General features: G+C 59.0%; 1 protein-coding gene across 2 annotated transcripts in view; it reads left to right on the top strand.

The window, feature by feature from the left end:
• Positions 1–27,393, top strand: part of KCNH6 (potassium voltage-gated channel subfamily H member 6) — a 34,711-nt gene extending 7,318 nt beyond the window's left edge. Inside the window, exons 3-16 of one of the 2 annotated variants that reach the window (XM_051768661.1) lie at positions 4,597–4,752; positions 7,424–7,533; positions 9,257–9,569; positions 11,092–11,303; positions 15,743–16,171; positions 16,892–17,291; positions 17,570–17,769; positions 19,799–20,051; positions 20,799–20,992; positions 22,314–22,413; positions 22,688–22,975; positions 23,666–23,846; positions 25,243–25,441; positions 25,808–27,393. In XM_051768661.1, the coding sequence (XP_051624621.1) occupies positions 4,597–4,752; positions 7,424–7,533; positions 9,257–9,569; positions 11,092–11,303; positions 15,743–16,171; positions 16,892–17,291; positions 17,570–17,769; positions 19,799–20,051; positions 20,799–20,992; positions 22,314–22,413; positions 22,688–22,975; positions 23,666–23,846; positions 25,243–25,441; positions 25,808–26,095 (3,323 nt within the window). In that variant the 3' untranslated portion in view covers positions 26,096–27,393. The remainder of the gene's footprint in view (positions 1–4,596; positions 4,753–7,423; positions 7,534–9,256; positions 9,570–11,091; positions 11,304–15,742; positions 16,172–16,891; positions 17,292–17,569; positions 17,770–19,798; positions 20,052–20,798; positions 20,993–22,313; positions 22,414–22,687; positions 22,976–23,665; positions 23,847–25,242; positions 25,442–25,807) is intronic. The other variant, XM_051768662.1, reaches the window with a different exon arrangement.
• Positions 27,394–27,892: the final 499 nt, after the last annotated feature.

The following is a 27,892-nucleotide window of genomic DNA, read 5'->3' as shown; positions in this document are numbered from 1 at the left end:
TGTAGAGAGAGGGCCCTTGGGATGGCTGGACAGCCCCAGGAAATGCTGTCAGTGCTGCAGCTTTGGCCACAGAGCCCTGCTCTAAGCTGGAATAATTCCTGCAGCCAGCAGGGATTTAGCAGGGGAAGGACTGAGGGCCTGGATGTGGCCACTCACTTGGCTTGTAGAGGGGGTTAAGCTGCATTTTGTCAAACCCCTGTATTGATCCAGGACCCCTTTTGTCTCCTGGGGATCAGAGCATCCTTCCACCTGCACCCAAACCGCCTGGCTGGGCCTGGATCCTTCCCGTGGCTGTTGGTGGGTACCCTCACCCCCCTGACACTCCTGGTTTTCCTCCTCCAGTGCTGCTTCCAACCAGCAAGTCCTGTCAGTGCAGGAATCCCTGCCCTTCCTCGCCGCACACAGGGAACCTCCACCCCCCTGACGTTACTTAATAAGGTCATTTTCCCTGCTCTGGTGTCCCAGAGGGTTTCAGTCTCCCAATGCCTTGTCTGGGCGTGGGATGAGGGGCCAGTGCAGACCCCGTGGTGCACATCCCCTCCCCGCACAGGGGGGTGCAAACTCAGGTGTGGGGGCTCACCCTGGACCCCAAGAGTGACCCATCTCCCACCGGCTCAGCCCCCCCCTCCATTATTTTCCATCCCACCTCAGGGATTTGCTTTAGGGCCTCCCAGCAATCTGCGCTTCCCTTTGAAGTTCCCCCCAGCCCTGACACTGATTTATCCCAGGACGGGAGCACAGCCTGGCCCTCCAAGCATCTCCCTGGGCGTGCCAGCCAGCCCCGGAGCACAGCTCTGCCCCCGTCCCTGTCCCCATCCCCTCCGTGCCCTTCCCGGCCCCTCTCCTCTGCTCCTTTATATAATACCACTATAGATTTAGCCACTCTGCCATGAGACCCCGCAGATTAAATCTCCCGGCCGGGGGGAGGGCAGGGCAGGCCTCGGTAAGAGCTCGGAGGGCAGATTAATAGCCTGCTTTTTTAATATTCATAACAATACTGGTTTGTGTCCAGCTCTCGGAAACCCCCGTGTCCTGTTGATTAGTTTAATACCGATGATACCGACAAAGGCATTAACCACCGGCGGCTGAGGGGGATAAAGAGGGACGGGGAGGGAGGGAGGGCCCCCAACCATGACATTTTTAATGTTATAATGATAAGTGCTCGCTTTTATCAAGGTCAGGAGACACACGGTGGGTCGGGAAGCGCAGACCTCCGAGCGCTCGCTGGGCTCGGGGGAGGTGGGCTGGGTGCTGGGAGGATCAAACCCAGGGGTTTAAGGGATGAAGTGGTTTTCCCAGCCCGTGCAGACCCACCACGTTGGCTGTGGGACCCTCCAAACCACCACCCAAGTCTTATCTCACATGCCGAGCCCGTCCCGCAACGCCCGCTCTGGGTTTCACCCCCGGCTGGCACAGACACCCCCCCGGAGGTGGCCACGGAGCACAGGCAGGTTGTGAATGCCCCGGGGCTCCTCCAGGAGATCATTTGGCGGCTGGATAAAATTAGACGGATGGAGACAGATTAGCTGAACAGCTGAGGGGAAGAGACAGGCAGATGGATGGGGACAGTCGATCGAGGAACGAGGGAGTGTGGGGCTGGGGTCCCTCCCGGGGCTGGGGTCCCTCCCAGGGCTGGGGTCCCTCTGGGGACTGGGGTCCCTCCCGGGGCTGGGGTCCCTCCCAGGGCTGGGGTCCCTCCCGGGGCTGGGGTGCCTCCCAGGGCAGGGGCGCCTCCCGGGGCTGGGGTTCCTCCCGGGGCTGGGGTCCCTCCCAGGGCTGGGGTCCCTCCCGGGGCGGGGGTCCCTCCCGGGGCTGGCTCTGCCCACCGGTGCTGCAGCAGGTCTGGGGTGCCTGGTTTTTGGGAGGAAGGGAGGGGAGGCTTAGCATTCAGCAGAGCCCAGGCTGGTTCACCACAGGGAAACCGAGTCAGGGCAGAGGGTGCCAGGGGTCTGCTGCAGCCTCTCCACAGAGCTGGGGGTACCCCAAATCACAGCTGCCCAGAGACCCCAGATGCTGGGGTGCTGCCCTGCCTTTGGGCCAGCCTTAAGAGGACACACTGCTTTCACCCCTGGCACTGATGCTCCATCATTCCCTTGATGCCATCCATGCTATTCGATGTGGGCCTGAGCAAGACACCGAGTTCCTGGCACGCAGGGCTGGTTTTGGGGTGATTCCCCTGGTTTTGGAGGGTCTCACACCCAATTAATTTTGTTCAGCCCTGAATTGGCCAGGCAGTTGGACTGGATGATCGCTGTAGGTCCCTTCCAACAGAAATAGTCTATTTTATTTAATTTAATAAGGGATCAGCGAGGGGCTCACAGCAACATTGGCCAGGGCTGCTCAGGCTCAGCACCTCCCAGATTTGTAGGATCAAACCAGGCACCAGCTGCCTCTCAAACCCAGCCCCAACCACCTCCCAGCTGCTCCTACTATTCCTCCAACTGGATGTAACTGGGCCCAGTTTTCAGCTGTTCAGCATTGGCCACGGGATTAACCCTTCCCACGCCACACAGGGCCTGCCAGGATCCAGCCCCCATGAGAACAGCTCAGCACCATCCCCTCCCACTGCCACAGAGGAGCTTAGGGAGGAAAAGTGAAGCAGTGAAGGGGTGCAGGAGGGCAGAGCACCTGAGTCAGGATCAGGCCTTCTGGATCAGGATTCCTGGTGCTCTGGGGAAGCAGCTGATGGAGCTGATGGCTGCCCAAGCCAATGAACCACGAGGGTTCCAGGAAGTTGGCGATGCTTCAAAACCACCTGTGGGGAAAAAAAACACCTCATTTCCTAACACACCAAAGGAGAAAGTATCCAGGGCCACAGGGCATCGTGAGCACAGGTGAGAGGGTTCACCTGTGCACACCCCTGCACGCACCAACGCTGGCACAGGCAGAGCTGCAGCATCCCAGGGATGGCACCACCTCATCCTGCAGGGCATGTGCCACCTTAACATCCCAGGGGATACCTCACCCACTCAGCATCACCCACAGGACATCACTTATCCTCAGATCCCCAAAAATCCTGACAAAGGGAGGGAAAAGGGCTCCTTTCTTCCCGCTGTGGCGCCGCACACAGGTGACCGACAGTGAGCCCCTGTGGCCCTTCCAAACAGCTCTATGTGCCAGAAACCCCTCCCTCCTGCCCAGCTCACACGTTTAAGTGGATTTTCCTCTCCTTGTGGGGAACAACAACGAAATAAAGAAAGGAAGAAAGGAATAATCCCGGGCCGCCGGGCTCTTTAAACAGATTTCCCCGTATCCGTTTCTTGCCCGCTCCCGTGCCCGCGCGTGTGCCCGTGGATGTGCACATCCCTGACGTCACGGCAGATTTTGAAGTTGCCCGATGCTGGCCATCTGCTCCTGATTACGGGAGGCCCTGAGCTCCTTAAAATTATACGCACAGAGGCCGACATCCCCCTCCCGGCTGGAGCGTGGCCATGGCCGGAGCGGGAGAGCTCTGGATCGGGCCGGCAGCACATCCCTGCCCGAGCCGCTAATCCCTGGTGAGCAGAGCGAGGGGGAAAGGCCAGGGCACGGATCTGCACGGGGCAAAAAGTGCCGTGGGAGGAGGTGGCTCGAGGGGGAAAGGCCAGGGCAGGGATCTGCACGGGGCAAAAAGTGCCGTGGGAGGAGGTGGCTTGGCTCCGAACCGGCCAGAGTGGTACCTGGGTGCTCCGTCATCTCTGGGAGGTTTGGGATCGGAGCCCGGGAATGTTCAGGGCGTTTGCCAGAGGGGCTGTGGCTGAGGGGGTCCTGCTCCCACCACTGTCAAAGCAACAGGAGACAGCTCAAGTGATTATACCCTTGGGTAGGGGTTTTGAAGGATTTTAGGGTAATAAAAGTGGCAAAGGAAGTGGGAGCTCCATTGTATCCTTCGTTTGTGCTTTGGGAAAGACCTGTGGGTATTTTCAGGTGCCCCTAATTGCACATTGGTACCCGACTGCAATGCAAGCAGAGCCATGGAGTTGAGCTGGCATCCAACAGGAAAATCCTTAAGGCCTCGTGCCCTGTTTGGGATCCTCCTCGCAGCCTCCATTGCTCTCAGGACACTGAGCTTTGTGCCCCCTGTGCCTCAGTTTCCTCACAGCAGGAATGAGACAAGGCTGTGCCTGACCAGGGGATGTCCTTGGGGACCATCACACTGATCCCACCCCATCCTGCTGCCCAGGGTTGGGATGGGACATGAGGTCAGGCCCACCCCCACTGCCTTCATCCAGTCCCCAAAAATTGCCTGATGATTGCAGGGCAATTAGCTGTGGCATGATTACAAGCAGGATGCTTAATGAGGTTAAACCACTACCTGGGACTTCCTGAGTTCTTAATTACTCACTCTTTAATTGCTGCTCACAAGTACATTAATATAAATGACTGTCTGGAACAGAAAAAAGAGATGTGATCAGTGTGAGCTGAGATGCTTCAGGGATATGGCCCTTTCCCAGGGCTCAGATCATCTTCCGAATCCTCCACTCCCCACCAGCAGGGATTACACCCATCCAAGGGCTTAAAGAACACTCTTCTGCCAAAAGTGTTTTGTGCTGGGGCGGTGGGTGGGTGGGCAGAAACCCCCGTGCAGCCCCTCCTGAGCCTGTCTCTGCTCGGCAGCCTCGTGTTTCCGCTGCCTGGTGGACGTGGTGCCGGTGAAGAACGAGGAAGGCGTCGTCATCATGTTCATCCTCAACTTCGAGGACCTGGCCCAGCTCGTCGCCAAGAGCAGCGGCCGGAGCCTCCACCACCGCCTGTCGCAGACCTGGAGCAGAGGTGGGTGTCACCGGGGGCACTGGGGATGTGGGAGAGGCAGCCCAGCATCCTCAGGGCTATCCCCATCCCGTGGTTTTCTCGGGAGCTCGTGGGGGCTGAAGGATGCGCCCGTGGCTGGGCAGGATCGTGCACGGGGAGAGGTTTGTGTTTGTGCACGGTGGCAGCTCTGCCTGCTCGGGGACCAGGCTGGCCAGGCACCAACTGGGTGGAAAAAGGCTGTTTGGGCCAGCTGTGCTCCCCTCACATCCACACGTGCCCACACACACCTCCTGAAAACTGGGGATCTGGGAACAGGGCTGGGGGCTGACACCCTGCATGGGATGGTGCATTTTTAAGGAGAGGGTGTCTTGCTGCAAGTGGAGCTGTGGAGACCCTCTGCGAACCGCCCGCCTTGCTGCATCCTTTCCATATTTAGCACTGGCTGGTGCTGGTCTGGGACAGGGCCTGTGTGCAGGGTCACGAGAGGGCCAGGGGGCACTCGGTGTCACCACCAGCACGGCTGTGCTCTGGGAATGTCACCGCAGGCAAGTGGCACAAGGATGGTTGCGCTACGATGGCTCAGCCTGCCCCGGCTTTGGGCTGTTCCCTGCTGTGCCAGGCTCATTCCAGGCTTTTGTGAGGCTTTCAGAGGCAGTGGAAAACTCAAATTCCTTTTTTGGGAAGGCTGGATCAAAGGGACGCCGTGGTGAGGCTCTCAAGGGGATGCAGATGCAGATGTTAGACCTGGCGACAAGAAGCTGTAGCATCCAAACCTCCTGCTGCCGTACGGCCCTCGCTGCTCGTCACCTCTGAGTCAGGGAAATAATCCCACATCCACATTCATGCCAAGCTCCCTGGGGATGTGGGGTGCTATAGGAGTGCTTTGGGCAAAGTAAAGCTGTGGGACCAACCTGGGTCTGTCCCCCCATGGCCTGTGGGGCGGCACAGTGGGACCGGGATCAGAGCCAGGGCCACGTCAGGGATTGATGGGGACACCTGCCCGTTGTGCTGGTGCAGTGGTGTGAGCTTCAGTGCATTCCCACTCGGGGCATCTCTACATCCCAGGGCCATTCAGGTGTCTGTGTGCATGGCAGTGGGTGCCAGTGGAGTTTTCTGTGGGTTTCTGTGTCCTCAGGCCAGACATACACACACAGGATATGTGCGTGTGACTGCACAGATCACCCGTGCACGTGTTCCTACGTCTCTGAAGTGATGAGATTCATATTTTTGGTGGATTGCTTTAGTACCAGTTGGCCTCTATGCATGAACTTCTGAGGAAATCCTAAATTCCAGCAGCAGTGTTGCTTTGCAGCCCCCTTACCTCTCAATACCTCTCAACATATGATGCATCCATACCCCACCCCACCCCTTTGGGTGGGACCTTTGGCAGAAGGCACCCAAACAAAGGGTACCTGTCTCTTCCCTGCACTGGAGGTTGTGCTGTGCATCCCAAGGGGTGTTTCTGGGGTTTCCCACCCCAGTGATGGGGAGTGTGGAAAGGCCAGAGCTGCTGACTCCAGCCCAGGCTGTGCTCTCAAGAACAGGTTTTGTGACTCAGTCTTTAATTACACGGCCACAGGCGGCTGCGTTGCCGGTCCCCGGCTCATTGATGCGCAGGGAGAGTTGGATGCTTTGCTTCTTCCAGCTGAAAAGCTGCTCTGGGCAGTGGGGATGGGGTGAGCAGAGGGAATCCACGTGGCACCCCACCAGTGGAGGTATTTTTGGGGAGTCGGCAGGTTGGGGGCCTGTCCGAGCAGCTTGGTGGTGTCTTGGGGCTCTGTGGGAAGCTAATCCTGCCAAAACCAAACAGCTCCTCAATGTGCTGCTTTTCCCCAGAGGAAAATGTGTTTGTGGGGCTCGTGTCGCGTCCTGTGTGCCTCGGGGTTTTGGCCACTTCTGGTGTGGTTGGTGAGCACAGTTGGTGCTGCTGGGGGTCAGATGAGCCCCAGGGCTGACTCAGGCCCTGAGGGTGTGAGCCTGGCTGCTCACACCAACTCTGAGCAGCAGGAGGCCGTGGTCTCCTCTGTGTCACTAGAGGAGTGACTTTGCATCGGGTGTCACAACCAGGGGCATTGTGTCCCTCTGTGGGCACTGCCAGTCCCTCTCCACGTCTGGGCCCTTCCCCTCCTGAACCTCTCTCACAGCTCCTGCAGCCCTGGCTGCCCTTGCCCAGCCCCAGTCCCCATCAAGGTGGTCTCCTGGTCCCCCTTGTGTGGTCCAGCATCCCTCACTGAAAATCCAGAACAACTCCAAGAACAAAATTGCTAGAACTACTTGCTTTAATGCCTTTCTGACTTACAGTCTCTACTGTGTGATCTCTTTTTCCTGAAGTTCCGCCAAGGAGATTTAGGGGCTCGATTTCCTCCAGGTCCAAATCCCTTAAGTGGCTTTAACCTCTTTAATTGGCTTAGGGATGCTCTGCACCTTTCCTGTCTTGCATCTGTGGTTGTAGGGGGCTGCTCTCTGTCTCAGTGGTGCTTTCTGCCAGGTCAGGGTCTGCCTTGAGCACACGGTGGTGTGATGGCGTGGGAATAGCAAGTGTGTTGGAGGAGGAAGGGCCTCCTGGCATGTGCATCCCCCAAAGCCACCCCAAATTCTCCGCAGCCTCTCCCCCTGCCCCGTCTCGCTCCAGCCGTCACGTGCAGAGAGGTTACACCTTTCTCTCTTGTGTTTTGTTTTTCTTTCTAACAAGGTCAAAGTAGGAGTTTGAAGTTTAGTCTCCCGTCCCTGCGGCGACTCAAAATCCAGCGGGACTCTCTGCCCACCAGTGAGTTTGATGGAGTAGCCATTGACTATGGAAAGGTAACCGTAGCCTTTGTCTGATATCAGCCCACGCCTCAGGCCAGGTCCCGGTGCTCTTCCTCGCTCTCCCCATCCCGCTGTCCCTCGGCTGCTGTGGCTCGGGCCGGATCGGGCGGCAGGGCCCCGGTGCTGGGTCAGTGCCAGGCACTGGCCCCGGCCAGGGCCGGTGGTGAGCGCGGTGCTTTGGTGGCGTGGGATGGAGCTGGTGCTGCTCTGCCGGGCCGTGGCTGGCGGGGGGAGCGGGAGATGTGCCGAGCTGCCGAAGCTGGGAGGAAGGTCTGGCTCCATAGTGCACGTTGTCCGGGATGGTGGAGCTCCAGGGAGCTGCCCTCGCCTCGAGGAGGGGACGTGCTGGTGGCTGTAGGAGAGAGGAGCAGGTGTGCTCTGAGCAGGGACTGGAAGGCTCATTTCCCCGTGGTTTTCCTGGCAGGGACCAGGCAGTGCAGGCAGATCCGGCTTCTCAGCCCTCCAGCAAAGACTGTGCTTCCTGTGATGGAGGGTGATGCTGTCATTGCTGACCTTGAAAAACTCTTGGTGGGTCCTCTTTAGAGACTGTTGTTCTCGGTGGCTTCTTGGCTGTCAGAAGTGCTCCGGGTACCTCCAGTCACAGACGTGTTGTTTCTGCAGTGCTGCAGCTCGAGGCTGTGGGCAGGAGGCTCCTGCTCTGCTAAGGCATCCCCAGGTGCCAGGTTCTCGCTGGCTGTATCCACACAGCCTGGGTAAAGCTGCTTCCCAAAATTATAGATAGGAGAGACAAAAGGTGCCTGTCTTCTCAGAGGCTGTGCTTGTGGCAGGTTGAAAATGTGTCACGTTATCAGATACTCTGGGTATGTCACTCCCACAGACACCAGCGCTGGGTACCCCCAGGCTGAAGCTGTGCAGTGCACTGGGATGTTTGGGGTGCACACACACATGGAAGATGTGGATTGAGGACAACCTGATGATCAAGTGGGGGCAGCTCTGCAGCTCCAGGGGCAGCCAGCCCCTCCTGGCACCACATCCTAAAACCCACCCTAAAGTCCTTAGGGGTGGTGAGAAGTGCCACAGTCCCTCCTATGGGTATCACTGGAGGGGCACAGTCCCAGGGGGTTCTGCTCCAGAAGGTGGTTGCTCTGTGCACCCCATTGCAGGAAGTCATTAAAGGCTGGAAACTCTTTAGGTCTCCAGGGAAGAAGGTTTAGCCATGGCTAAGGGTGGCTGTAGGAGAAGGAGGACCAATATGGCCAGATTTGCAAACCCAGCAGCTCCTGCAGTGGCTCCTGGTGCAGAGCACAGCCTCTCCCACAGACACCAGCACAGCACCCTGGGCACTGACCCTCGGGGGTGGCCTCAGCTCTTGCAGCAGGTGAGGGGAGGGCAGGTCCAGTGATGGGTCGTAGGGACACCTCAGAAAAGCGCATGGCAAGGCAGGTACTCCAGCAAGCCTGTCCCTGGGCTCTGCTCTTCTCTTGCTCTGCTTCCCGGCTGTGCAGCATCGCCTTGCGAACACCCCGCGGCCACCCAGCCTCCGGCGGGAGCTGGGGGGAGGTGGGAGCTGCCAGGTCCCCAGGGACTCGGTCGCCCCACTCCAAAGCAGGTCCTGGTCCCGGTTGGAGGTGACCCCGGGAACTGCAGCGCTTCCCAGCCCTCTGCCCCTCCTCTTACCTCCCCCGGCTCCCTCTCCTTCCCCCCCAGCACGCGGGGACTCCTTCTAATACAACGCTTTCTCCTGGCTGTCTTAAAGCCTGGTGGTGACTCCCTGATTTTGAGGGATTTGAAGACATCGCCCAAGGAGAACTGTATGCAGTCAGAGACCGAATCCCTCCTGGAAAAGGAGCGGAGGCCGAGCCTGGAGGCCGACCCCACCCTACAACACTCGTCCCCGAAACAAGAGCCTCCCCTGCCGGGCCCACAAGGGTCGTACCCCGCGTGGGGTTTCTTTCGGTCTCGCCCTGGGGGCAGCTTCCACAGCCTCCGCAGGGTCTCCTCCTTGGACAACTTTGAGGCTGCGAGGTCTGAGTTCCAGAGAAAATTCAGGGAAAGGAGGGCAAACTCAGGTAGGGGAAAACCCCCGGAGCTGTCGGTTTTCTGCGGGAGCCAGGGCCCTGGGCAATGGCCCCGGCACATCTTGGGGGGGGAGGTCTTGGTCTCTTGCCCTGCACTGCTTTTCCTCTGCAAAGTGGAGATAAGGTGGGGTCTTCTCCCCAGATCCACTGGACTCCATGCGATTCCCTGCGGAGGCAGGTCCTGCTCTGTGCATGGAACCATCCACGGTGTGGTGTGTGAGATGTGAGACTGAGTGAGGTTGCTTTTGGCTGCCCCACACGAGGGGTGTCCCACTGCCACCCCACCTCCCCGGGAGGGAGGGGAGGGGTCTGCAGGCACGTGCAATGTGAGCTGTGTCCATGTGTTGGAGGCAGATGAGACACCGGCCAGGCCACTCTGGAGGGATGGAGGGAACACACCTCCATCGTGGTATTGATGTCCAGACCTCTTGTTCTTATGAAGTGATGATGACAAATTAGATTAAGGTCAGGAAAGAGAAGCTTCAGTAACTGGGGATGGACAGAGATCGGTCTGTGGTGTCTGGTATGAGAAAATGGGGTGGAGGATCATGATCCTCAATTAGTCACAGGTTATGGCCCCTCAGGAGGGGACACAATGTAGAGGGAGGGAAGGGGAATGAGCAGGGAGAAGGGTGGCAGCTGGTGCTCACCAGCACCTTCACAATGTCTTCAGACACCTCCTGCTCACGACACCACCTGGGTCAATGTCAGAGCGCAAGGGATAGAAGGGGTAGAAAGCTGGAAACACAACCCTGCCCTGCCTGGAGGAGATGGAAAGGTGGGAACACACTGGGTATGGTGCCTGGGGATGATCCTGGAGCCCTGGATGTGGGTACATGCTCCCATCCATGACAAACACACTGCCACAGCATTGACCACGAACCTCCAGGGTTTGCTTCCTGGTCCTGCACTGGGGTCACCCAGAGAGGCAGATCCCCAGGGAAAACTGTCAGGATCCAGCCCCACAACAGCTCTTCTTCCAGACAAAGCCTTGACCTCCCTATCTGGAGCATTGGGGTGAAGGATACACCTGAGTGGGGACATCATCCAACTGCTGCTCAGTTTGGTGGCCAAACACCAAGGCAGCAGCTCAGGAGCTGCAGGGGTGGAGGACAATAACCTCCTCCTTCATCTGTTTTCTTGCCAGTTTTGGCATCCCTCTCTGATAGGTCTCATTGGGGCTGGTCCCTAACCTGCTACAGTCTTCAGGGACAGCACAGGGTATTGGATGCCTCTGTATCTTGGTCTGAGCCCCTGAAGGAGATTCAATGGCAAAGAGATAGGTGATGTGTCTGACAAGCAGCCCCCTCTCAGGCGTCTTGGGTCAGGCATCCCATGCCTGAGCCACGCTGAAGAAGCCAAGCCTTTATGGCCAGGCAGACATTGGTGGCACCTTCTGGTGGCACCTTGTGGTGGTCCCCGATTCCTGGGGGTCCCAGAGTGAGGTGGGGGCTCTGCGGGTCAGCTCCTGCTCACACTGCCCTTCTCAACGCTCCTCTCCATCCTCTTGCAGAGGCTTCCCACGTCAAACCCAACCCCCCGAACTCCACCTCGGACTCGGACCTCATGAAGTACAGGACCATCAGCCAGATCCCCCAGTTCACCCTCAACTTCGTGGAGTTCAACCTGGAGAAGCACCGCTCGGGCTCCACCACGGAGATCGAGATCATCGCTCCCCACAAGGTGATGGAGCGCACCCAGAACGTCACCGAGAAGGTCACGCAGGTACGTGGGCGCTGAGAGGCCGCCGAGGCAGTGGTGGGGTGGTGGTGTTGCTGCTGGGGGACAGTCACAGCCACTCCTGTGGCTTTTGGAGAAGAGGAGCAGAGAGCGCAGTGATACCTGGAGATTCCACCCTAGGAATTGCCAGCATCCCTGTGTTTGGGTTTTCTCTCTTCCTCTGAAAGGCTGAAATGCTCTTTTTATTCCCTTTAGTGAATATTTCTGGTGATTTCTGTGGCTGGGGGAACACTGGCACAGACTGCTCATGGTGTGATGGTGGCCTTGAAGGGGACACGTGTGATCATGTTTGTGTGTGCACATGGCTTCATTTGGGGGGGAGGCTCTGGCCTCTCTTCCTGACCCCAACGCCAGGGATGGAGCCCCCAGGGCGCTGCTGATCCCGAGGTGCTCGCCTGGTCCATGCCAGGAGCAAAGGTGGCCACGCCGAGGGCCACCAGATCCCCCGGGAGACAGCAGGTGGCACTGCACTGTCACCGACACGTGTGGCACTGCCTGTCGCTGCGGGGGACACGTGTGGCCGTGCGGTGTCACCGCAAGGGACGCGCCTGGCGCTGTTCTGACGTGTCGGGATGCGGGGAAGGTGTGTCCCGCCGTGTCCCGCGATCCCGAGGAGGGAGCTCTGACCTGTGGGGAAACTGAGGCGCGGGATGAAACACATCCAAGGGCACCTCCCGCCGCTGCCAGCAGCAGCCCAGAGCAGATTTAGTGCTAATTCAGCCATCTGAGCCCGGAAAAGCCTCTGGTCTTGCAGGTCAGCTCCAGCAGAGCGGGGTGCTCTGCGGGGTTCTCCTCCTGCCTCGTGGCCTCCACGTGTCCAGAGGGACTCCCTGCTCCCCACAGCACGGGGCAGTTCTCAGGCTCATTTTCCCCCAGGCTTGTCCCCTTCACCCCAAACCCCACGTAGTGCCTCTGATCTGGGGGTGACTGCAGTGACCAGGGATCAGCCCCAGAACTTCAGTGGGACAGTGAGCAGCCTCCATGCCCTGTCCCCATCACAAGGGACACCCCACAACAAGGGCCACTGTCCACACTGGGGTGACAGTGGCACGGTGGTGTTGGCCACTCAGTGTGGGGACAGTAGCTGGTTGTGGTGTGACAGGATTGCAGCTGACGGGTCCCTGCAGGACCCCAGAGTACACAAAGACTGATCTTCCCTTCATATTCAATCTCCAGATGGGATGGGATAGGATGGGATGGGACAGGACAGGACAGGATGAACCTCTTCTCCCCTCCATATCTCCCCCTTCCATGGGGGACCCAGGCATCCTCCCTGTTCTCACCCCGACATCCCCTGAACCTCCCACAAAGGCAGAGCTCCCCTCTCCTGGCTGATAAATAATTCATGGTGAGGCAGAGACAGCGGCGAGACACCACTAACAGTGTCTAAAAATACCTGCTGGTGGGCAGGGAGAGGAGGCAGGGGCTGTTTGGGGTGGTCTTGCCCCACAGCAGGAGAGGGCAGGTCACAAGTGCAATGAATGTGCTGGGCACAACCTGCCAGGGCTGTGGCTCTGGGGCATAGCTGGAGGCATGTGGGGATGCTGTGGGGTTGGTGTCACCAGGCTGGGGTCCTGTTGCAGGTGCTGTGTGTCCCAGTCCCCTGGACTGTCCCGAGGGTGGTGGTGGAGCTGGGCAGGAGGATGCTGGGGACAGGGATGGGGGGCTGAGCTGTGCCAGGATATGGGCTGGGAGGGACACTGGGTCAGTGCCTGCCTGCAGCCAGCACCCTGGGCCTGATCCTGCCCAGCCCCTCATGCTTGAGGGTCTCCTGGCAGCTCTGGAGTGCCCCCCCCTCCCCAGCTCAATGCCTCCATCTCCAGCACAGGGCAAGGGACAAGGGAGGCACAGGGTGCTGGGCACCACGGGGCACATGGCCTGGGTTACCCCGGGTCATGGGAGCCTCCCCCCCTCTGTCACCCACAGCCCTCACACACCCTGCTCCCTCCTCCCTCCTCCTCCTCCTCCTCCCTGCTGCAGCTCCCTCCCTCACTGCCCAGCACCCAGCACCCAGCACCCAGCACCCAACACCCAGCACCCAGCACCCAGCACCCAGCACCCAGCACTCAGCACCCAGCCCCCAGCACCCAGCACCATGAGCCTGCGGCTGCGGTTGAAGCCGGTAAGTGCAGGGGGAAGGGGAAGAGGGAAGGGGCACCCACGGGATCACCATGGGGGGCAGCCAGCACTGCCACCTACGGAGACTCCCGGGGCCACCCAGGCCACCAAGGGTGACACCCACAGCCCTCCCCACCCCCCAGGGGCAGAGAGGGACAAGGCTGCAGCAGCTCCCTGGCTCTGTGTTGGTTTGGATGCTATTTTGCGAGTTGTTTCTTTAGCCTTTCCTGCCTCAGATCTTTGGGATTGTGGCTTTTTTATTAATTCCTGCCTGGAAAACAACAGGTCTTGACCTGCTCTTGCTTCTACTGCAAAGATGTGGGTGCCAGGAGCAGGGATGAGGGGCAGGGCAGGTGCCCCAGCACAGGGAGCAGCATTTGGGGGCCTGAATTCACAACTATCCTCACAGAGCTGCCTCCAGTCAGGCAGGTGAGGATTCAGCTGCTGAGGGTGGGAGCGTTGCTGGTTTTCCCAGACACAAGGTGTAAGAGCCTACCCCAGGTCCTCCGGGCGCATCTTAGTTCGGGGATCAAGGTTTTACCGGCGCTGCCCTGCCCCTTCCCCGCCGTCCCCGCGGGAGCGCAGTCCCCGAGCCCATCCTCGCTCCCCTCCGCCCTCAACGATTGCGTTTGGGTCACTTTTTCCAATCCCTCCCCTCCCCGTCCGCCGACGGACGTCGACGGCTCCCGCCGCTCCATTGGCGCTCCCTGTCCCCCACGGGGGCCCCGGCATCGATCGGCTTTGATTAATCCACGCCGGGCTCCCGAATGCCCTTCGCAGCCGCATGTCTCCCGCCCGCCTGGCCGAGTGCCTGCGTGCCTGCCTGGGCCATGCCCGAGCGCTGCGCCCGCCGTGCCCGCCGCTGCCCGGGCGCGTGGCCGTGGGGGCCCCCATGGTGGACACCCGGAGCCCGAGGGTCAGCTGCCGCCTGGGGCGCCGGGCGAGCTGCAGGCAGGTAGGAGCAGGGGGGGCTCCTCCGGGGCGCGGGGCCCCGCCGGTGTCCCGGGGTGGTGGGACGGCTGGGGTGGGTCCGCTCCGGGTCACGGCATCAGGAGCCCTCGGGAAGCCCCTGAGCGCTTTAACGAGGTGCAAGATCCTCCTTCCTGTCAGCGCGGGAAGGGTCAGACCCTTCTTGCAGGTGCTGATGCCCATCAGTGCCCATCACCGTCGCCTCGGGACATGTGGATCCTCCTCTCTCCTCTCTCCTCTCTCCTCTCTCCTCTCTCCTCTCTCCTCTCTCCTCTCTCCTCTCTCTTCTCTTCTCTCTTCTCCTTCACAGCCAGGCAAAGTGGTGCCTTTTAGTGGGGGCTCAGTGCTGGGAGACAGCACTGGGGTGCCCCTCACCCTCCTCTGCAGCTGGCACTGGTGCCTGGCACCACAGGGACACTAGGGGACAACAGAGCGGCAGGGGCAGGCAGGGAGGATCTGGCTACCCCCCAAATAAGCCCCTTCATGCCACTGCCCCTCAGCACCCCAAGCAGGCCCAGCCCTCCCATCTCCAGGGCCTTGCATTGTTGCCCCCAGGGTGGCTTTAGAGCCCGTCAGAAGCTGGCACTGGTCCTGGAGGGGGAGCTGGGACAGACCTGGGACGTGTGGGGGACTCACTGGTGCTGTGGGTGACCTGGGGACACACGACAGCATGAGGGGGGTGCCTGCACGCTTGAGATGGTGTTTGCACGTTGGTGGCCACAGGTCACCCCCTCCCTGGGGATGCTCAGATGGGAAAGGGGCATTGCCTGAGGCTGTGCTGGGAGTGGCCCAAGCTGCCCCCTCTGCTTGGAGGATGACTGTGCCAGAGGGACATCCAGGAGAAGGTCCGTGCTGAGGCCAAGAAAGGCGTGGTGCAAGGCTTGGGGGATGCCTAATGTGCTGTAACCCTCGAGGCCAGGCCATGGCACAGCCATGGGATGGCATCTCCAAGCTGTCCATGCCCGTAGCCCTGTGCCAGGGACAGCCAGCAGCCCCCGAGCTGAGCTGAGGGCAGACGGAGGCACGGCAGGAGGCACTTTCCTCTGCTGGCATGAAAGGCTCAGAAGGGCACAAAGCAGGGAAACAGCTGCCCCAAGGGTGCTCTGACAGACGAGGAACCAGACACACTTTGGTGTCAGCCACAACAGGGTGAGTGGGCAACTCACCCTGTGGCCCCCTGGGCAACCATATGAATCCAACAAAGGTGAAAAGGGTGTAGGAAGTGCACTGTGTGCTTCTGGCTGCCCTACCAGCATGTGGAAGCCCTTTCCCTGGTTCCTGGCCTTATCCAGCCTCCCTCCAGGTCTCCCATCCTTCTCACACCCATCTCCTGGCAGGTGCTGTCCCTGGGTGCCGATGTCCTCCCCGAGTACAAGCTGCAGGCGCCGCGTATCCACCGATGGACCATCCTGCACTACAGCCCCTTCAAGGCCGTGTGGGACTGGCTCATCCTCCTGCTGGTCATCTACACAGCCGTCTTCACCCCCTACTCGGCCGCCTTCCTGCTCAACGAGGAGCAGGTGGAGGAGAAGCGCTGGGACTGCAGCTACTCCTGCGACCCGCTCAACATCATCGACCTCATCGTGGACATCATGTTCATCGTGGACATTGTCATCAACTTCCGCACCACCTACGTCAACATCAACGACGAGGTGGTGAGCCACCCCGGCAAGATCGCCATCCACTACTTCAAGGGGTGGTTCCTCATCGACATGGTGGCCGCCATCCCCTTTGACCTGCTCATCTTCCGCTCCGGCTCTGATGAGGTACGGTCTGCAGGTCCATCGGGACAGGAGGGGATCCCTGGGTGGACAGGGAGAGATGTCTGGGAGAGAAAGAGAGGGATACGGATGTCTTGATGTAAGTGGTGGATGGCTAAACCCACGAGGAGAGGGGTGGTTTAGTCAGAGGATGGACAAGGATGTCATGACAGGCTTTTATTAGGCAGCTGGGACTTGGGATTTCATTGTATATGCTCAAACAGCCCCACAGACCCTATAAGTGGTAACACAGTGTCTAACTGGACCTGCTCCCCTTGCTGGGGCTGACCCAGCAGAGCAGGCTGAGGGATTGTTTAGGGACTGGCCCCACACTCCAGTGAGGCTGAATTTGGGGTTGCATTGCCAGCCAGACTCAAAATGTTGGCAGTGGAATGGCCCTGTGGTTACTGCACTACCTGGAGGCCCCACATCTGGGAGTGAAAGGCAGCTGTTTTGGGAGCAATGGTTGGCAAGGTGAGGACCCATGGGTTCGGCCTTGGCTTCTCTCACTTGCTCACCCATAAGCCCAGAGCTTGTTGCCTTTATGGTCAGGACGTGGCATGACTCACCTGACCTAGTTCAGAGGTCACCTCCAGGACAAGGTGATTCACGCTCTAGAAATGCATTTATATCCTTCAAAGGAAGCACGGGGCTCAACTGGGGACGTGCCTTTGGCCGGATTTATCCTTTTGCTTGGCCCTGAGGCTTCTCACCTCTCCCCTGCAGACCACCACCCTCATAGGCCTGCTGAAGACCGCCCGGCTGCTGCGCCTGGTGCGCGTGGCCCGCAAGCTGGACCGCTACTCCGAGTACGGGGCAGCCGTGCTCTTCCTGCTCATGTGCACCTTCGCCCTCATCGCCCACTGGCTCGCCTGCATCTGGTACGCCATCGGCAACGTGGAGAGGCCCTACATGGAGCACAAGATCGGCTGGCTGGACAACCTGGGAGACCAGATCGGCAAGCGCTACAACGACAGCGACCTCTCCTCCGGCCCCTCCATCAAGGACAAATATGTCACTGCCCTCTACTTCACCTTCAGCAGCCTCACCAGCGTGGGGTTCGGCAACGTGTCGCCCAACACCAACTCCGAGAAGATCTTCTCCATCTGTGTCATGCTCATCGGCTGTGAGTGCCCGCGCGTGTCCCGCTGCCCCCACCCCCGGTTTGGAGTTTGGAGGGGCTGCTCAGGGGGGAAACAGGGAGAGCATGTGGGGTTTTAGCAGAGCATCTCCCTCTGCCTGTGCCTCTTCTGCACAGGCAAATGGATGGGGTGATAGAAATACAAGTTTTAGAAACCTCCTGGTTCTGGGCCCATGGGAGATACGGGGTTTGGAAATCTGCTGTTCCAGGTCTGATGTAGCTGGACATGCACCTCCCCCCTGAGTCCTGCCCTCTCCTTGCAGCTCTGATGTACGCCAGCATCTTTGGGAACGTCTCCGCCATCATCCAGCGCCTGTACTCGGGCACCGCCCGCTACCACACGCAGATGCTGCGGGTCAAGGAGTTCATCCGCTTCCACCAGATCCCCAACCCCCTGCGCCAGCGCCTGGAGGAGTATTTCCAACACGCCTGGTCCTACACCAACGGCATCGACATGAACGCGGTGAGTGCGGGGCAGGGAGGCCACGTGTCCTCACGGCACCTTGTCCTGAACAACCTGGAGTCTGGATCTGGGTCCACCCAAACACTTCCAACCTTTCGACCGGGGCGGAGACGAGTTGGAAGACTTGGGAGGCTGGAGGCAGGCTCTCTGCTCACCCATCTCCTGCATCTCCCTTTCTCCTCCTCCCCTTTTTCTGTCCATTCGTCCACATCTACCCAGAGGTTGCATGAGGGCATCTCTTGGCCAGAGAGCGGGTTTGGTGAGGAGCTCAGAGGCCCCATCGGCGCCGAGCACTTTCAGGCCGGTGTCTGTTGGTGTCAGAGCCGCGGAGCAGGTATCGATCCAGCTCCTCTCCACACCGCCGGTTGCTAAGCAAAGTGCATCCTGCTCTCGCAGCAGGGAAAGGAGGGCATTTAAATAAACCTCGATCCATTTTAATTAGAGCCCAGAGAGGCAGCTGTTTGTTAGCAAAGGGGGGATCAATGGCGGAGCTGTGCTGGAGAGGCGCCGTGGCTCCCGGCCCGGCGGGAAGGCTTGTGCTGACGGCGCCAGGGTTCCACAGGAGTGGGGAGGGGGCTTGGCCAGGGAGTCCTGGGCTGGGGCCGAGGTGGTTGGACTTGGCTCATGGCCACAGGATTCAGTGCAAAAATGCTCTGGCTCGGCCAGCAGCAAGGCAGAGGAATGAGAAAGGACGAGGCAAGGAGAGAGATGAGACCTGGTGCTTCCTTTCTCTTGGCGCTGGGCAGGTCATTAGCCCACTCATTCCCAGTTCATGCTCCTTTTCTTCATAAGATTTGATCCTCCTCCATCCCTGAGCACCATCAGGGCATGGATTTGTATGAATTCACCTCTCCATCTTAAGGTGCTGCTGTCACATTAAACAACTGGGCAGCATCTGGGGGTTTGCTGCTGGGAGAGCTTTGGGGTCTTCTCCCATGTGGGCCAGACACTGGTGCCAATAACTAGAAGCAAACCCACGGTATCCTATCAAGAACACTGCACTGGCTTAGTGCAAACTCAGGACACAAACCCCCTGTGAGAGCTGTGCTTGACGTGCCCCCACTCACACCAATTCCTGCCGGATGCTGCTGAGACACAACACGACCTAATCAATCACCCCACAGCCCGATCAATCCACCCACCCCTGATTTCCCAGTAGGGAAACTAAGGCACTGCTGCCAGCCTGGGAGATCAGGATGGAGCCAAGAACAAGTCGTGCTCAGCAGCCCCAGCATGGCTTTTCCAGATTTGGCCACCAGCGGGATGTGAGTGGAGAGGACAGCGAGGGGGACCCCAGAGCCATATGCTGCTCTCCTAAAAAAACCCCATCCCAGGTGGATTTCACCGTGGCACCATGAGTCATTGGTGGCAGCAGCTTTGTCCATATTGTGAGTTTTACCTTGATTTCACCTTCAGGTTCAGCTTTTGTTCACCATGAGGTATTTGCACAGGTATATTTAGCTGGTGCTGCACACAACTGTCCTGTGCTGCTGCTGCTGCTGCTGCTGCCTCTTGGCATTCAGGCAGGTGTTGTTTAATTAAGGTTTTTGTGCTCCTTGTGCCAGTTTGTGCTCTTGTTCAGCCAAGATTAGTGGGCGTAAAGATGAAAAGGGGGATATGCCACCAGTGGGTATAAAGAGATTGATCTGGTTACTGTTATTTATTGCTTGGGAGTGTTTTTGTCCCCAGCCATGAGCAGTAAAAGCCAGTGACAGGCAGGCAGGGATCCACCAGGGGAAGATCAAAAGATCATAAAATGGTTTGGGTTGGAAGGGACCTTAAAGGACCTTAAAGCTCATCTTGTTCCACTCCCTGCCATGGGCAGGAACACCTTCCACTAGACCAGGTTGCTCCAAGCCCCATCCAACCTGGCTTTCCAGGCACGGGGAGATGTCCCCAGCTTTGGCTCTCTGGGTGCACAGGCTCCCTGTCTGGCCCCATTGTGTCATCCTGCATGTCCCACAGCCCCCCGTGGCTGTCCCTTCTCGGGGACAGTGGTGTGATGGCACCTCTCCCTCGCTCTCCACAGGTGCTGAAGGGCTTCCCTGACTGCCTGCAGGCAGACATCTGCCTGCACCTCAACCGCACGCTGCTCCAGAACTGCAAGGCTTTCCGAGGAGCCAGCAAGGGCTGCCTCAGAGCCCTGGCCATGAAGTTCAAGACGACTCACGCCCCGCCCGGGGACACCCTGGTGCACTACGGAGATGTCCTGACCACGCTCTACTTCATCTCCAGGGGCTCCATCGAGATCCTCCGGGAAGACATCGTGGTGGCCATCCTAGGTGGGAAAGTCCTTCCTGCTGAGAGGGTGAGGGGTGGTGGGTGAGGGCAAAGGGTGGTGGGTGGTGGGCAGTGAGCAGTGGAAAAAGGGTGGCAGGTGAGGGTCACAGAATCACAGAATCACGGGATATGCTGAGCTGGAAGGGACCTACAAGGATCATCCAGTCCAACTCCTGGCCCTGCACAGACACCCCAACAATCTCACCCTGTCCCTCAGAGCATTGTCCAAACCCTCCTGGAGCTCTGGCAGCCTTGGGGCCGTGCCCACTGCCCTGGGGAGCCTGGTCAGTGCCAACCACCCTCTGGGGGAAGAACTTTTTTCTAATATCCAACCTAAACCTCCCCTGACACAGCTTCAGGCCATTCCCATGGTTTCTATCACTGGTCACCACAGAGAAGAAATCAGGTCAAAGGATTTTATTTGTCCTGGAGAAGGGAAGGCTGTTCCTCAGCCTCCAGCTGGTCACCACACCAGTGGACAGGGAATGGAGAGTCCCTGGGGGAGGCCAGGGAGAGGCCACAAGGGAGTGAGGAGAGCAAGGCATGGCTCAGCAGTCCCCAGCCATCACTGATGACCCACTGCCCCAGCTCAGTGTCCCCATCAGTGGTGGCTGTCACAGTGTTATCCCCAGTGTCCACAGTCAGGGCGGGGGTTACTGGGCATCCCCTTGTTCATGAGTCCCAAAGTGAGGGCTGCTGGAGCTGCAGTGGGTGCCCACCCGTCCCTAACGAGCTGTCTCTTGGCACAGGGAAGAACGACATCTTCGGGGAGCCCATCAGCCTCTACGCCCGCCCAGGGAAGTCCAACGCCGACGTGAGGGCCCTGACCTACTGCGACCTGCACAAGATCCAGCGCGAGGACCTGCTGGAGGTCTTGGACATGTACCCAGCCTTCTCTGACAACTTCTGGAGCAACCTGGAGATCACCTTCAACCTGCGAGATGTGAGTGCCAGGGCTGCCCCAGCCAGGAGTGTGGGCAATGCCTGGAGTTTGGCAAGTGGGAGGGCAGAAGCAAGGATGTCCACGGGTGCTCCTTGATCACTTTGGGGGTGGATTGGCCAACAGCCACATTTCCCAAGGCACTCTCTGTGTGGTTATGATTCTCCTATCTGTGTGGTTATGATTCCCCTCTCTGTGTGGTTATGATTCCCCCCCCCAGCCCAGCAAGTACGTGCATATACTGCATGTTCCTGGGTTCTTTGGAAAAGGTGGCCCCACAAGCCAGGTCAGTGGTGTTCTGCTCTGCAGCACTTGTAAATCATCCCCAGGACTGCTCCAGCCTGGGCAAGTGGGTCACACACATTTTAAGGCTGCTGAAGTATGAAATATTCTCAGGTTTCATTGAGTTGGGTACCAGTTTCCTCTGAAAATTCCTTTTTAAATAATCAGGTTTGCAGTCCCTGAAAGGCTTGGAGCATTTTTGCTACTGCTGTTGATTCTTCTAGTTTATGACTGAACTTCGTCCTTTCCTGCCATTTTTTTCAGAGGCCTGGTAAGATAGAAAAGAAAGCCAAATTCCCTCCATGTCCCATGCCACTCTGGGATGTCCTGCCCCCCCTCAAGGTGCCCCTTCCCTCCCCATGGTCCTGACACCTTCAACTCAGTCTCAAGCAGCAAGGCCAGGCTCAGGGATCCCTTGAGCTCTGCAACCAGCCCAGGAGGCTCTGGGTGGGACAGGGTAGTGCTGGAGAGCAGGAGGGAGCTGGACACCAGTCCTAGGAGGATGTGGAATGGGCTGTAGCCCCCATGGCATGCAGGGCCGTGGCACATGTGGATGAGACATGGCATCCATGGGTGGGACATGGCATCCACGGATGGGCTGTGGTATCCATGGATGGAAAACGGCCCCCATGGATGGGCCTTGGTGCCCACGGGTGGAAAATGGCATCCACAGATGGCACATGGCACCCATGGATGGGTTGTGGTACCCATAGATGGACTGTGGCACCCATGGATGGCACATGGCACCCATGGATGAGTTGTGGTACCCATGGATGGACTGTGGCACCCATGGATGGACTGTGGCACCCATGGATGGCACATGGCACCCGTGGATGGAACACAGCACCCACAGGTGGGAAATGGCACCCATGGATGGGCCTTGGTGCTCGTGGATGGTACATGGCACCCACGGATGGACTGTGGCACCCATGGATGGGAAGCGGTACCTTTGGATGGGACAAGGCACCCATGGGTGGGCTGTGGCACCCACGGATGGGACATGGCAGCCTTTCCCTGGTGACCAGCCCCTCTCCTCCCTCAGGCAGACAGCGTTCCCCGCTCCCCCCTCAGCGAGGACTACGACTGCACCTACCGCCGGGCCCGGCGGCGCAAGCACTCGCCCTGCCCGCCCAGCAAGCCTGGTGAGTCCATGGGATCAGCACAGCCTGGCTTGGGGAGCCAGGGGAGGGCTGGGGAGTGGGATCATCCTTTAATTACTGCCCTGGCAAGCGCCCCAAGGCAGAGGCTGCTGGTGCCCCTGTCCCTGCAGACCACCCTGGGGGCACCCAAACTGCTTTCCCTCCCTCTGTCCCTCCCCTCAGGACGCCCCCAGCCCTACAGGTGCCCTACAAGGGACGGGGGCTGATTTTTCCACGCGTGGCACTCCCCAGATTAACCTGTTGTGCTGTCCCACAGACCCAGACACGGGCATCTCTGATGCAGAGCAGTATCACACCTACTCAGAGCTCACCAACCCGCAGGACCCGCTGAGTAAGGAGCAGTGGGACGACGCGGGCAGCAGCACCTCTCCCTGCTCCCAGACCAGTGACGACGAGGCCAAGACCGGCAGCCCTGTGAAAGCTGAGCCCCTCCCCACGCCCAAAAAGGATGAGCTCGCCCTGCCCTCGCTCAGCCTCGTCACCCCCAGCGCCGACCACGCGGAGGTCGGGAAGCAAGGAGCAGAGAGCAGCCAGTCCTATGCAGGTACCCAGGGCTGCAGCCAGAGCTGGCAGGGGGCTGGTGAGAGAGGCTTGGGCATGGGGGCCTTGTCTGGGGGCAGAGCCAAGGATGGGACGTGGATTTGAGGGGAGCCAGGCTGGTACCAAGGGTCTTTGCTGCCTTTTGTCCCCAGTTGTGTCTGCTCTATCCCTCCTGTGCCCTGTAGTTTCTCCCAGCACCCAGGGGCCCCTCTGGGGCTGCTCCAAGGGGCCAAATAACTTCCATAGTTGTGTTGTGTGCCAGTGTGATGGACTGTCCCGGAGCATCTTGGGTGCCAGGGGGATGGATCCCCATAAGCCCCTCAGGTGTCAGGGTGATGGGCTCTCTCTGAACACCATGTATGTCAGGTGAAGGCTCTCCATGTGTGCCAGGTGATGGCTCTCCATGTGTGTCACATGAAGGTTCTCCATGCATGTCCCAGAGATGGCTCTCCATGCATGTCCCAGAGATGGCTCTCCATGCATGTCCCAGAGATGGCTCTCCATGCATGTCCCAGAGATGGCTCTCCATGTGTATCAGGGCATGGCTCTCCATGTGTGTCACACGAAGGCTCTCCATGTATGTCCCAGAGATGGCTCCCCACGTGTGTCAGGGTGATGGACTCTGGAGCACCTCCATGCCAGCGGGGCTGGAGGATGCAAGACAGAGGTGCTGAGGTGTCTCCTCTCCTTCCAGCCACCCCCCTGGACATCCCCAACATGTTCACCTTCTGGGAGGACCGGCGGCCCAACCCTGCCCCGGAGGCCCTGCAGCACATCTCCCTGGTGCAGAGCTCGCGGGACGTGCCCCTGCCCGGCGACTGCAGACCGGGGCAGATCGAGTCCAGGCTGGAGCTCCTGCAGGCCCAGCTCAGCAGGTGGGCAGGTCCACGGGGAACAGGGTCAGAGAGGACCCAGGGGGACTCTGGGCCATCACCTTCTGCTTTCTATCAGTGGCCACAGTGGGCTCTGTGGCAGCAATGCCACCTCCTGACCCCTGGGATGCCGCGTTCCCGGGGAGGTGGTGGGAGCGCTTTGCAAATGCAGCAGCTTCTCAAAGGGCAAAGTCCTGGCCCTGGCTGCAGCCCAGCCCCTTGTCTGCCCCTGTACCACCACCCCTGGGACCTGTCACCACCCCTGGGATCTGCCACAGTGTCACCACCCCCGGGATCTGTCACTTTGCCACTGCTTCCAAACTCAATGCAATTGTGGACACAAAACCACCCACAGGGCACGGCCTGAGCCCTCTGCAGGCCTCCTCTTCCTGCTGCAAAGAGCTACAAGCATCCTCTTGCTCGAGCAAACAAGCCTCATGCACACTGTTGCTCTCTAAATAATAAAAAACACATGATTTTTCAAACTAACAGAGAGTAGGTTTAGATTAGATATTAGGGAAAAATTCCTGACTGTGAGGGTGTAGAGGCCCTGGCACAAGTTGCCCAGAGAAGCTGTGGCTGCCCCTGGACCCCTGGAAGTGTCCAGGGCCAGGTTGGACGGGGCTTGGAGCAACCTGGGCTAGTGGAAGGTGTCCCTGCCCATGGCAGGGGATGGAACTGGGTGATCTTTAAGGTCCCTTCCAACCCCTACTGTTCTGTGATTTTTGAACAAGAGGGAAGAGCCCACACTGGAGGTGCAGGTTTAAGGTCCCCAGGCAGGACCCACATGAGCTCTGTGGGCTCTGCTGCCCTTGTTGAGCTCACTTCACCACACACCCATGTTTTGGGTGTCTCGCCAATGCTCCAGCCCAGCACTGGGGGACAAATCTACCCCTCTGTAAGTGACACCATGACTGTGCCCTGCAAGGGGGGCTGTGCCCACTCCTGCCAGAGCTGCTCACTTCAGTCAGGGCCAAGGCAGAGGGAAAACATTCTTGCTTTTCCATTTCCTTCTATTACTCAGTTAAAAGTGGTTGGCACCAACCTGCCTTGCTCCATCTGTCAGCACAAGCTTCTGGCCTGGAGAATTGATCCAGATTAAAACTAACCATTGCAATTTTTTCCCCCCTCCAGGGTAGTTTTAGCTTTTTTCAAATCCCCACTCCAGATCCCACTTTGGCTCCACATAAAATTGGGCAGAGGATGATTGAGAATGGCAGGAGAGAGATGGCAGGATTGATCTCTCTGGTTTGAAGCTCTCTAAAAACCTCAGCGAGCAGCAGGCAAAGCATCATCCCCTCAGGCAGAGGAACAGGCACCTCCTCCCCAGTGCCTCCCCTGCCCAGCCGAGGGGTGCAGGGGGATGCACTGCACTAACACTGGGCTGCTCTGTCCCCAGGCTGGAGTCCAGGATGTCATCAGACATCAGTATAATCCTGCAGCTCCTGCAGCGCCAGCTGTCCCAAGTGCCACCCGCGTACAGCCCCATCTCACCGTCCTCCCAAAACCTGGCCATGTACGGGATCCTCCCGCGGAGCCTGGAGCCCCTCGCCCCCTGTGCACCTCTGGAGGATGAGGAGACAGCGACCCAGGAGCAGGTAAGGTCACCCCTCCTGGCTCAGCCCCTGGCTCTGCATCCTTCTGCCCTGGGCAGCCGGATCTGATCTCCCGCCAGGCAAAGCACAGCCAAACACTCGTGGGCCCAGGCAAAGCCCAATGGCCTTGACATGGGTGTAGATTTTCCCAGTGCGTGGCTGATTTTGGGGCACAGCTGCCACCCCCAGCACTGCCAGGCTGCCTCACCAGCAGGGAGGGGAGGGGGTTCCTCTAATCTGAGGCTCAAGCGAAAAATGACATTTTGGGGCTCGGAGCCTGGTGAGGCTCCAAGGCTGATGAGGAGGAGGGAGCATGGCTGCTTTGTTTTGCTTCTACCATAACCCACTGGATTCCTCCTTTCCCACCAGAGCCCGAGCTACACGGAGGTAGAAAAGTTCCACTTGAAATCCAGGGACTCCTTGTCAAGCGGGATGCACCTCTCCGGGTCATCCGACAAAACCATGACAGTCCACTCGGAGCAGGAGCAGCACTCCCCGCCTCTCCCCAGCCCAGAGCCCCCCCACCAAAGGGCACCAAGCACCCAGGGACTCTTGCGGGGCTCTCGCTTCCCTTCCCTCCCCGAGCACTTGGAGGCACCTCCCGAGCACCAGGACATTCAGAGACACCTCTCCGACCCAGTGCTTCCTGGAAGTTAGAGACTGCAAGGCGAGTCAGGAGGAACCTCAACTGCAAGCTGGGTCAGTTGATGTCGATTTTGACTGCAAGGGTAACACATTGGACAATGCCATTGGCTCAGGGGTATAATTTGTAGCTGTCTTCTGCCACCGTGAAAGGAAGCGTAGCGTGGCTGGATTCCAAGGTCGACGTTTTCCAGCGGTTCCCAATAGAGTAGGTTTCATTTGCACATTATAGTGAACCCAGAACAGCTCTTTCAGCCACCAAGGAGCTGGTTAGGCCAAAAGGTACCCACCGCCTCGTCCTTGCCAAGGCTTCCTCTCAAGAATGGCACAAGCCAAGCGACCACAGCGAACACAGGAGGGCAAATCCACGGCTCTCAGCTGTGCTGGGAGCTCTCTGGAGCAGGGACCATGGGTTGGTACCAGGCTAAGCCCAGCAGGGCCCGCGGGTGCTGCAGAAAGGGTGGTCAGCACAGGAGGAGGGGGTGATCTCCACGGTGTGGTCCGTGGGGAGCTGCAGGAGGGAAGCCAAGGGCAAGGACAGAGGGCAGAAGCTTGTCCTACTTGACTGCCACTGAGAAACTAAGGGCCGACAGCCCCTGCCACTGCAATGCTTCAGCACGAGTCCCACAGGGCACTGACTCCTCCAGCGAGGCCGATCACGCCTCACAAACCCCCCCAACACCTCCCACACCTCCCCACACAAATCCAACCGGTCACCGGCCTGGGCGTAAAGCACAAAACTCAAAAGCACAATCCCAGAGAGCTGAAAAGCCCCGGACGCCTCCTGTCCAGCCCTCCCCGCCAGCTTCTCTCTTTTGATAAAGGTTTGATAGGTGCTTCCTCCCGGCCAGCCCCTCTCCTGGCAGCATTCCCGTAGGAGAAGCCCACGTAGCGCCGCCGCCTTCGCCGCTCGGGTAGATGCTGTGACAGTCCTAGGCCGCCAGCTCAAGTCATGTATCGAGCTCCCTTCCAGAGTAGTCAAACTGTGAGCATCTCTTCCTCTGGAGTTTTAGTGTACACTTTGCTAATAAAGATGTTTTTGGCACCTGATGCGGGTGAGGGCTGTGCTCCTTGGGAGCGTCCATGAAGTCGTCGCTCGTTCCTGGCAGTGCAAAGTGATAAATCTGCCAAGACTCCCCCAAAAAGGCTGTGGTCAAACCCCAGCTGCTTCACTCAGGGGGTGTGGGGCTGTCTGCAGCTCTGACATGTCAAGGATGGAGCTGGGGGGGCTTTGCCTGAGGTGTGTTTGCATGATCATTTCTCATACACAGCTTGCTGGTCGTGTAGAAAAGCTGTTCCAAATCTCTGCTGAGCCTCAGCTGCATCCCACTGGGAAGGAATTACTCGGCAAAGATCACACCAAGGGTCCTTGCAGGGAGAGGGGCTTCGATGGGCACAGCCCTTTCCAAACACACCCCTCCCCCCCGCATCCCCTGTGACGGGACACGGCTCCTGTGAGGATGGGACCGGTCCTGGGGGGTGGACCCAGGGTCACCCACCACGGCTCCCATATGGCCCCTGAGAGGCGAGGACAGATCCCGAGCCCCCATCGCGGGTTAAACCAGCCACCCCCTCCCGCCCCCAGCTGATCCACCCCGGGATGCTGAGCCCCAGAAAGGAGCTCCCATTCCCCAAGTAAGGCGCCAGGCACGCGCCAGCGATGCTGTTGCTTCCAAAAATAAGCCCCATAATTAAGCTCCGGTTAATTAGAGCTGAGCCCTGCCCCGTCCGCCGCCGGACGGGGGCGGGACTCGAACCCGTGGAGCCCGACTGCCCCCGCCCTCCTCGGGCTGGCGTGACTGACATCGCTCC

This window comes from Manacus candei, unplaced genomic scaffold (genome assembly GCF_025592945.1).
Source record: "Manacus candei isolate 608988 ecotype Guabito, Panama unplaced genomic scaffold, ASM2559294v1 h1tg000096l, whole genome shotgun sequence".
Lineage (NCBI taxonomy): Eukaryota > Metazoa > Chordata > Aves > Passeriformes > Pipridae > Manacus > Manacus candei.
The sequence above is the reverse complement of the archived record's forward strand: the minus strand, read 5'-3'. Positions and strand labels throughout refer to the sequence as shown.